Source organism: Chaetura pelagica, unplaced genomic scaffold (genome assembly GCF_000747805.2).
Source record: "Chaetura pelagica isolate M959 unplaced genomic scaffold, ChaPel_1.0 scaffold284, whole genome shotgun sequence".
NCBI classification, from domain to species: Eukaryota; Metazoa; Chordata; class Aves; order Apodiformes; family Apodidae; genus Chaetura; species Chaetura pelagica.
In genome coordinates this window covers 97,306-107,679 of record NW_009953066.1, presented here as the reverse complement: position 1 = coordinate 107,679, position 10,374 = coordinate 97,306, and the positions used below count along the sequence as shown (strand labels likewise).

General features: G+C 54.5%; 1 protein-coding gene across 1 annotated transcript in view; it reads left to right on the top strand.

Moving 5' to 3' along the window:
- The window catches only part of KIF9 (kinesin family member 9), a 29,496-nt gene that overhangs the window by 1,851 nt on the left and 17,271 nt on the right, over positions 1-10,374 (top strand). The window contains exons 4-11 of the mRNA XM_009996799.1: positions 817-1,041; positions 1,665-1,748; positions 1,834-1,926; positions 3,114-3,261; positions 4,760-4,824; positions 6,357-6,434; positions 8,300-8,368; positions 9,159-9,263. Of these exons, the coding sequence (XP_009995101.1) occupies positions 817-1,041; positions 1,665-1,748; positions 1,834-1,926; positions 3,114-3,261; positions 4,760-4,824; positions 6,357-6,434; positions 8,300-8,368; positions 9,159-9,263 (867 nt within the window). The remainder of the gene's footprint in view (positions 1-816; positions 1,042-1,664; positions 1,749-1,833; positions 1,927-3,113; positions 3,262-4,759; positions 4,825-6,356; positions 6,435-8,299; positions 8,369-9,158; positions 9,264-10,374) is intronic.

Genomic DNA, 10,374 nt, shown 5'->3' with positions numbered 1-10,374 from the left:
AGGGACACCTCCCAGCAGCCCAGGCTGCTCCAAGCCCCATCCAACCTGCCCTTCACCTGTCCTAGGGAGGGGGCAGCCACAGCTTCCCTGGGCAACCTGGGCCAGGCTCTCCCCACCCTCACAGCACAGAATTTCTCCCTCCCATCTCAGCTCCAGCTCCCTCTGCCAGCTGGAAACCCTTCCCCCTGCTCCCATCCCTCCCTGCCCTTGTCCCAAGCCCCTCCCCAGCTTTCCTGGAGCCCCTTCAGGCACTGGAAGCTGCTCTCAGGTCTCCCTGGAGCCTTCTCTTCTCCAGGCTCAACACCCCAACTCTCCCAGCCTGTTTTCATAGCAGTGTACAGGTTTAATATGATTCCTCAAAACCCTCCTTTGCAAAGGCTGCCTGTCCTGGGGAGCAGCAAGAGAGTGAGCAGAACAACACAGGAACAACCTCTGGGAATGACAAGACCTCCAGGGTGGGGAGAGCCTGGCCCAGGTTGCCCAGGGAAGCTGTGGCTGCCCCATCCCTGGCAGTGTTGAAGGGCAGGTTGGATGGGGCTTGGAGCAGCCTGGGCTGCTGGGAGGTGTCCCTGCCCATGCAGGGGTGGGACTGGGTGACCTTGAAGTCCCTCCCAACCCAACCCAATCTCAGATTCTGTGATTCTGTGACTTAGCCCTGGCAGCCCCCAGGCCACCACAGCCAGCAGGAGCTGCACACACACAGATGTCCTGTGAGCTCAGAACCTTATAAACAGCTTCTCTGGAAAGGCCAAAATAGGCACTGCTTGGGTTTGTGCCCCAGCACCACTGCTGAGCAAACTCTTTGTCTTTGTGTAGGTCTTCAAAGCAACTGCCCAGTCTGTGGAACCTGTTATCACTGTCCAAATTTCCTACCTGGAGATCTACAATGAGACCATGTTTGACCTCCTGTCCTCTGTGGCCAGCCCTGGGGCTGGTGGCATCCAGCTGACTGTGGCAGATTGTCCAGGGGGTGTTTATGTCAAGGGCTTGTCTGTCCATCCCGTGAGCCACGAGGAGGATGCTCTGAGTCTGCTCTTTAAGGCAAGGGGAAACAAACATTGCACTGGGTGGCTTGGCTGAGGGGGCAGGCAGCAGAGCAGAAGGTGGGTGGGCAGGGGGGCTGGAGGGAGGTCCAACCCTCCTTGTCCTCTTTATTTTGGGTAGAAGAATTGGTGACACTTTGGAGCCAGTGTTCCTGCAGGGAAGTTGTCCCTGGCACAGAGATCCTGCCACATTTCCTTGGGGAAACCCTGTTTTTTTGTGCAGGCCAGAGCAAGTCTGTTCTGTTTCTTCCCAAGGCCTTAGATATGAGGAGGAAATTCCTTCCTGTCAGGGTGGGGAGACCCTGGCCCAGGCTGCCCAGGGAAGCTGTGGCTGCCCCATCCCTGGGGGTGTTGAAGGGCAGGTTGGATGGGGCTTGGAGCAGCCTGGGCTGCTGGGAGGTGTCCCTGCCCATGGCAGGGGATTGGATCTATATGATCTTTAAGGTCCCTCCCAACCCAAACCATCCTTGAATCTCCAACAGAAGAGGCAGCTCTGCCAGCCTGTGGGTGTTGCAGGAAGAATGAAGTTTGAACCCCTGATTATTTCCCTCTGAGAGTTTCTAATTTCCTTCCCTTCTCCCAGAGCACTTGAACACTGTTGAATTTTGCCTCCACCTGCAGGGTGAGACCAACAGGGTGGTAGCAGAGCACTCTCTGAACAGGAATTCCTCCAGGTCCCACTGCATCTTCACCATCTACCTTGAGGTAAGAGCTCCAGCAGGTTTCCTAGGGACTCAGATGGCTGAGAGTCTTCACTCTTAAGTCCAGCTTATGTTCTTTCCCCTGTCAGTCTCATTTCACAGGTTTCTCAGATGGCAAATGTATTAGTTCTAAAATCAACTTGATAGATCTGGCAGGATCTGAGAGGCTGAGCAAGACTGGAGTAAGTGATGGAAGAAATATTTCAGCCTGTGGTGAAGAGTCCAGTGATGAACAGGGTAGAGGTGGAGATCTGGGTTTTCCCCACAACTGAGTTCAGCCTGGGGTGAACAGGAGAGACTGGGACAAGTTGTAGGTGACATTCACACACCAGAGGATGCCCAGTTGCTCACAGCTCCTGTATGTCATTTTGCGGCCACATGGATGTGACTCCCATCCTGCAGGTGCCTCCCAACTTGACCCAGACTCAGTTCATTTGAGTCTATCATGGCTCAGAGATCCTCTGGTTTTCCTCTTCATTCCAGGAGTGACAAATGACCCAGTTCTGGTCATAGAATCGTGGAATTGTTCTGGTTGGGATAGACCTTTGAGATCCTCCAGTCCAACCACTCCCCCACCCCTGCCCCTTGTCCCTCAGCACCATCTCCAGGGCTTGGAAACCCTTCCAGGGATGGGGACTCCCCCCCTGCCCTGGGCAGCCTGGGCCAGGCCCTGACAACCCTTGGCAGGCAGGAATTGTTCCCCAGATCCAACCTCCACCTCCCCTGGCACAACTTGAGGCCGGTTCCTCTTGTCCCATCCCTTGTTCCTGGGGAGCAGAGCCCGACCCCCCTGGCTCCAACCTCCTCTCAGGCAGCTGCAGAGCCAGCAGGTCTCCCCTCAGCCTCCTTTGCTCCAGGCTGGACACCCCCAGCTCCCTCAGCTGCTCCTGCTCACACTTGTGCTCCAGCCCCTTCCCCAGCTCCCTTGCCCTTCTCTGGACACGCTCCAGCCCCTCCATGTCCTCCTTGTCCTGAGGGGCCCAGACCTGAGCCCAGCATTCCAGGTGCCCCCTCCCCAGTCTCAGCAGACAAACTATTGCAGCCTGAGGGTTCAACCCTGAAAGCTCTTCAGGTTCCATGTGACATTGGGTATCAGTCAGAGTGGAAATGACATCAGACATGGGAGAAATCCACCATTAGCCCTTTGGGGAGGAAAGCCAGCAGTCCTGGTACACTCATAATGTAGAACAGAGGTCTCTGACAAGCTGGTTTCCAACTACAGAAACCTCTGGATGATGAATTCCTTGGCTCTGAGTTCACTCCTCTCAGCCAGGAGCCCTTGTATCCTCCATAAGGAACAGGTTCTTCCCATGGTTCAGCCAGAGACAGGTCCTGTGTCAGCTTCTTGCTTCTTGATCTCCCCTTGCAGTCTGAAGGACAATTGCTGAAGGAGGCCACCTACATCAACAAGTCTCTGTCGTTCCTGGAGCAGATCATCATTGCCCTGGGTGACCCCAAGAGGGAGCACATCCCCTACAGGCAGAGCAAACTCACCCACGTCCTGAAGGATGCACTAGGTAAGAGCTGGGGGGTCACTGCAGCCCCCCAGGCTTCCTGGAAATCAGCCTTGTCCCCACCAGCACCTGGAACTGATTTGTTGCTCAAAGGAGGCCTGGTTTTCCTTCTCAAATAGACCAGCAGAGACAGCACGAGTGATCAGGCCAAAACCTTTGTAGCCAGAGAACAAAGGGAGATGGAATAAAACTGGAAGAGGGGAGATTGAGGTTGGACATGAGGAGGAAATTCTGTGCTGTGAGGGTGGGGAGAGCCTGGCCCAGGTTGCCCAGGGAAGCTGTGGCTGCCCCATCCCTGGGGGTGTTGAAGGGCAGGTTGGATGGGGCTTGGAGCAGCCTGGGCTGCTGGGAGGTGTCCCTGCCCATGCAGGGATGGTACTGGATGACCTTGAAAGGTCCCTTCCCACCCAAGCCAGTCTGGAGTTCAATGATTCCATGACCAAAACTGCCACCAGCCCCCTCTCAGCACGTTTACAAGCCTTTTCAGGTGCTCCTACTTTAGCATCAGCCTAGAGATGATAAATCCAAAACTGGGGTGCATCCTGAATCCACAGGATGGGCTTTATCCCCTGGGAACACAGGCTGGAGGCATGGGAGGAGGAAGCAGCTGAGAACAGGCTGGAGAGATTTGTGTGGAGTGACTAAAGTCATGGGGACTGTGAGTGGTGCCTGAGGCCTTGGGGTGACCCTGGGAGAGACAGAGACTGTGTCCTGCCAGCTTTGTGGAATCCCAGCCTGTTTTGGGTGGGAAGGCACCTTTCAAGTTTATCCAGTCCCACCCCTGCATGGGCAGGGACACCTCCCAGCAGCCCAGGCTGCTCCAAGCCCCATCCAACCTGCCCTTCAACACCCCCAGGGATGGGGCAGCCACAGCTTCCCTGGGCAACCTGGGCCAGGCTCTCCCCACCCTCACAGCCCAGAATTTCTCCCTCCCATCTCAGCTCCAGCTCCCTCTGCCAGCTGGAAACCCTTCCCCCTGCTCCCATCCCTCCCTGCCCTTGTCCCAAGCCCCTCCCCAGCTTTCCTGGAGCCCCTTCAGGCACTGGAAGCTGCTCTCAGGTCTCCCTGGAGCCTTCTCTTCTCCAGGCTGAACACCCCAACTCTCCCAGCCTGGCTGCAGAGCAGAGCTGCTCCAGCCCTCCCAGCATCTCCAAGGCCTCCTCTGGACTCTCTCCAGGAGCTCTGTGTTCCCCTCTCTTAGATTCAGGCCAAGGGCTTTTAAAATCCTCAGCTCCAGTTTTCCTGGTCTCAGCATTTCACACTTTTCATTCCCATTTTTTTTCCTGAACTGTTGCCACATGAGAAACACCTTTTTCCTTCATTCCTTAGCCCTCCTGTGCCCATGAGAACTTGAGAGGGACAGTTGCACCCTGGCTGTGGGCTTGGTTGCTTCTTTAGTCACCACATTCAAAACATCTAAACAAGGAAAAAAAAACAACAGGAAAAAACACCTGGGTGTTAAGTTATATTATTTTTCTGTTTGGTTTTGATTTTTTCCCAGGAGGAACCTGCAATACTGTCCTGGTGGCAAATATCTGTGGGGAAGCTGAGCATGTGGAAGAGACTGTAAGTTGATTTCTGCAGAATTTGTTCCTCCTCCTGCTGCATTTGGCCATAGCTGGGGGTTTGAGGAAGAGTCTCTGGGGGGTGATGGCAGGAGTCCCAGTGAAACATCCTGCCCAGTTCCTCACAAAAATTGGGGAGCTCATCTAATTTCTAAGGCTCAGAAAACAGATTTCATAGAATCATAGGATGGTTTGGGTTGGAAGGGACCTGAAAGACCAGCCAGTCCCACCCCTGCATGGGCAGGGACACCTCCCAGCAGCCCAGGCTGCTCTAAGCCCCATCCAACCTGCCCTTCAACACCCCCAGGGATGGGGCAGCCACAGCTTCCCTGGGCAACCTGGGCCAGGCTCTCCCCACCCTCATGAGGAAGTATTTCTTCCTGATGTCTGACCTAAATCTCCCCTCTTTCAGTTTAAAACCATTGTGATTTGTCCTGTCACTGCCCTCTCTGCTAAAAAGCCCCTCCCCAGCTTTTCTGGAGCCCCTTCAGGCACTGGAAGGTGCTCTAAGGTCTCCCTGGAGCCTTCTCCTCTCCAGGCTGAACACCCCAACTCTCCCAGCCTGGCTCCAGAGCAGAGCTGCTCCAGCCCTGGGATCATCTCTGTGGCCTCCTCTGGCCCCTCTCCAAAAGCTCCATGTCTCTTCTGTGCTGAGGGCTCCAGAGCTGGACATTGTGCTCCAGGTGGGGTCTCACCAGAGCAGATCTCTCCCTCATCTGCTTTGTGATCCAAAGAGAGGAGTTACTGGCCTGGGGAGGGAGGGAAGAGAGCTTGGAATTGAGCAGCTGAGCCCTGAGGACATTGGTTCTTGTCAGTTATTATTGTTGGTCCAGCTCTGTGAAGGTGTTTGGTGGCACATCATGGGATGGGGTGGGTGGGATGGCACCAGTTTGTGTCAGAGCTCAGCTGGGCTTCAGCTGGGCCAGGAATCAGGAAAAACCTCCCACCAGTGAGGCTTTTAACCTGTGAAATGATGAAACTGGTGGAAAGTCTCACTGGGTGAACTGGGTCAGTGTAACCACGTCTGTGACAGGGAAGGGGGGCACTTTGCTCCTTGCCAAGGAAGTTTGATAAAGAAAAGAAACCAACCAAGCAAGCAGAGACAAGTAGATGTTGTGGAGTTGTCTTCAAGCAGAGTTGGTTTTATCATCTCTTGAGGAAAGAGCTGCTGTGATTTGCATCCAGAGGGGGATTTTCAGGCTGCAGGGGCTTGCTCTGGATTACCCCCATTGCAGGAATGGAGCTCAGGGGCCACTGGTGTGTGGTTTGGAGTTTTTAGGCTGTGTTGTTTTGGTCAGAAGTGGGAATGGGTGGTGAGCTCATGGCTCTGCTACACCAGGAGCTGTCCACAGGCAGGAGAGGCAAAGCCATGAAAAATACACTCCTGGGATGAGAAATCCTCTGCTGCTCCTTGCAGTTAAAGAGCTTCTGTGTTTCTGTGCTCTGGGGTCTGAGGTGATGGAGTAGGAACCACGATGAAGATGTTACCCTCACCAGTGTCTCCTTCAGTTACTGAAACCCCATGTTTTTCAGTTGTCTTCTCTTCGTTTTGCTACCAGAATGAAAGGGATCAACTCAGAGCCACTCATCAGGGAGAGCTACAGCCAAGAGGTATGTGGGGAAGGGGGATGGGGAAGGGAGGTTCTCAAGGTCATTGCTACAGGGGCCTTCCAGGGCCTGAAGGGGCTCCAGGAATGCTGGGGAGGGGCTGTTTACAGAGGCTTGTAGTGAGAGGACAAGGTGGGATGGATTAAAAGTGGAAGAGGAGACTGAGATGAGATACTGAGAAGAAATTCTGTGCTGTGAGGGTGGGGAGAGCCTGGCCCAGGTTGCCCAGGGAAGCTGTGGCTGCCCCATCCCTGGCAGTGTTGAAGGGCAGGTTGGATGGGGCTTGGAGCAGCCTGGGCTGGTGGGAGGTGTCCCTGCCCATGCAGGGATGGGACTGGATGAGCTTTAAGGTCCCTTCCAACCCAAACCAGTCTGGGATTCCACATTTAGGATAATGACCTTAAAGACCAGAGGGAAATTCAGCAGTGTCATGACTCACCACTCATCAGCCAAGCTGACTGAATTCAGGTAGATGACACCATGGGTTAGTATCAAAGTTTCCTCCAGCAGCTGCCAGAAGAAGCTGGGCAAAGTCTTTTCCTCTCCAGCCCCTTTCATTGTTGTTGAGATGTGGGGAGTAGGGAGGAGCAGCCAAAATAGTGGTGCTGAAGGACCTTTGCTTTGATGCCCAACTTCCAACCAGCTCAGTGTCCAGTTCTCCCTGAATCCCAAGGAGATTTGTGCACCCACCTGTCTGCACACACATTATCAATAGTGAGTGCTGGAAGGTACTCCATGTTATGGAGAAATTCCATCAAATGCACCTCAGGAGACTCCCTCCTCTACTGAAGGTACTGTCAGAACCTCTGCTGAGTTCAGTGAGGCTCAGGTTGGATGGGGCTCTGAGCAACCTGGTCTAGTGGGAGGTGTCCCTGCTTGTGCAGAGAGGTTGGAACAAGATGATCTTTAAGGTCCCTTCCAACCCAAACCAGTCTGTGACCTTCCTGGCTTTCAAAATCACATCACCCAGAACTTGGCCCCTGCAGAAACAGGTCAGGAAGGTATCCCAGGAAACCAGGTGGCCCTTGTTGTGGTGGCTTGGGCTGGCTCTGCACCCAGGACACAGGAGGAGCTGCCCTGTTGGGAGCCAACAACGTGTCCTCCCAGCCCAGGGAACCAATGGCCTCTTGGGGGGCAGCAAGAAGAGTATGGGCAGCAGGTCAGAGAGGTTCTCCTTCCCCTCTGCTCTGCCCTGGTGGGGACATATCTGGAGAACTGGGTCCAGTTCTAGGTTCCCTAGTTCCAGAAGGACGAGGAGCTACTGGAGAGAGTCCAGCACAGGGCACTGAGATGCTGAAGGGGCTGGAGCTTCTGCCTGTGAGGAAGGGCTGGGAGAGCTGGGGCTGTTCAGAGGAGACTGAGGGGGGATCTTATCAGTGCTTACAAATATCTCCGAGGGGTGTCAGGAGGGTGGGCCAGACTCTTCCCAGTGGTGCCCAGTGAGAGGACAAGGGGCAATGGGCACAAGCTGGAGCACAGGAGGTTCAACCTGAACATGAGAAAATACTTTTTGTCTCTGAGGGTGGCAGAGCCCTGGGACAGGCTGCCCAGGGAGGGGATGGAGTCTCCATCCCTGGAGACATTCCAAGCCCACCTGGACATGTTCCTGTGGGATCTGCTGGAGGTGACCCTGCTCTGGCAGGGGGTTTGGATCAGATGATCTCCAAAGGTCCCTGCCAACCCCACCACTCTGTGACTGTGAATGTAACCAAAGGCCACACGATTTCCAGCCTCATGACCTCCTGCTGCAAACCTGGCAGCAACCCTGGGGGAGCTGCTGCAGCTGCCAGGGGCTCCAGCACCTCAGGGCTGCTTCTCAGCAGGTTCCTTCTCCAATAATGTTTGAACCTTTTCTTTTTTCCTGCTAGGGAACAGTGAAGGCCATGGAGAAGGAGATTCTTCTGCTGAAACAGGAGCTGGCTGTGCATGACAGCTTGGTAAGGAACAGGCTGCACCTTTGATGGGACCTTGCTGAAGGTTTCTCCTGATCTTTGCTTTGCAGTCAACTCAGTGTCCAGTGGGATTGCATTCTTCTTTCTGCTTCCAGCTCTGTCTTTGGGGGTTGAGGGAAAGGTCTGCAGATCCTGTGCTGAGGTTGGGTTGTAGCTTCAGTCCCCAAGCACTGGATGCTTTTCCAGACTCTTAGATATTTCTGGTTTGATTGAACTGTGAAGGGGAATGTGTTGTGTTCAGGGTGTTTCCAAATCCTGTGTCCTGTTGATGTCCAGCCTGGAGCAAAGGAGGCTGAGGGGAGACCTGCTGGCTCTGCAGCTGCCTGAGAGGAGGTTGGAGCCAGGGGGGTCGGGCTCTGCTCCCCAGGAACAAGGGATGGGACAAGAGGAACCGGCCTCAAGTTGTGCCAGGGGAGGTGGAGGTTGGATCTGGGGAACAATTCCTGCCTGGCAAGGGTTGTCAGGGCCTGGCCCAGGCTGCCCAGGGCAGGGGGGGAGTCCCCATCCCTGGAGGGGTTTCCAAGCCCTGGAGATGGTGCTGAGGGACATGGGGCAGGGCTGGCCTGGGCAGGGCTGGGGGAAGGGTTGGACTCCATGATCTTGAAGGTCTTTCCCAACCCAAACAATTCCTTGATTCTCTGACTCAGATACTGAGAAATCACAACCAGAAATCAAAGATGGATCTCCCCTGAGCTTTGGTGGTGTTTCTCCAGCCTAGAACTTGCTGCCCTTTTCCTCATTCACTGCTACTGAGCTGTTCCCCCTCTTTCTCCAGGCCAATCGCTCCTGGGTGACCCACACCCCCCTGCCTGCCCCCCAGGTTGCAGAGATCAGGTCTCAAGTCCAGAAATACCTCGATGGAGACATTGATGAGATTGATGTAAGTAGCTCCCTGGTGGAGAAGGACTTAAATACCAATCCCCTCCTATTTTACTCCAAGACAGGAGCAATGAAACTTTGTTTGACCCCAGTTAATTGTATTTTTTTTTAAGATTCTTTGACTTTTTTTGGGGTGTTAGGGACTGTCTCCTTGTTTTCATTCCATAGCTGCTTTTTTGGAAGCTTAAGGGAACTTCTCTGTCTTGAAGCCCTTGGAATTGTTTCCTTTGGAACTTGTTTAAGAATTGGTACCAACATTTTGGCCTTGCCAGTGTCCAGCTGAACCCTGGCAAGGTGTCCTGCCAGAACATGTCCAGCCTTTCAGAGCCAGGCTCCTCAGGGTGGAGTTTCTCCACTGGGAAGTCCCCCTTGACTGCACAATGATTGGGAAAAGGAAGAGCACAAGTCCTGTGTATGCAGATGATCCTGGGGGGACACACCACACACACAGGAAAACAAAGCAAATGGATGAAAATGGTCCTAAGATGGACATTTGGAGTCATTGGGAGGTTATGTTGGGCTGTGAACAGCAGCTTCTGTGCCAGCAGTGGGGAAGGTGCTGGGTGGATGTTTTCCAAACAGTGGGATAACCTTCTAGTTTAAACCAAACACTGGAGACACTCCCTCTCATCTCACCTGCCCTCCAAGGCCCTGTTTGCTACTTCTGACAGGCAGGGCTGGAGTGGAAAAAGGGCTTATGGGGAGGAGTCTTGTAACCTGGGCTGCCCCATGGGATGTAGGGCTGGATCATGGGACAGGGCTGGAGCAGCTCTGCTCTGGAGCCAGGCTGGGAGAGTTGGGGTGTTCAGCCTGGAGAAGAGAAGGCTCCAGGGAGACCTGAGAGCAGCTTCCAGTGCCTGAAGGGGCTCCAGGAAAGCTGGGGAGGGGCTTGGGACAAGGGCAGGGAGGGATGGGAGCAGGGGGAAGGGTTTCCAGCTGGCAGAGGGAGCTGGAGCTGAGATGGGAGGGAGAAATTCTGTGCTGTGAGGGTGGGGAGAGCCTGGCCCAGGTTGCCCAGGGAAGCTGTGGCTGCCCCATCCCTGGGGGTGTTGAAGGGCAGGTTGGATGGGGCTTGGAGCAGCCTGGGCTGCTGGGAGGTGTCCCTGCCCATG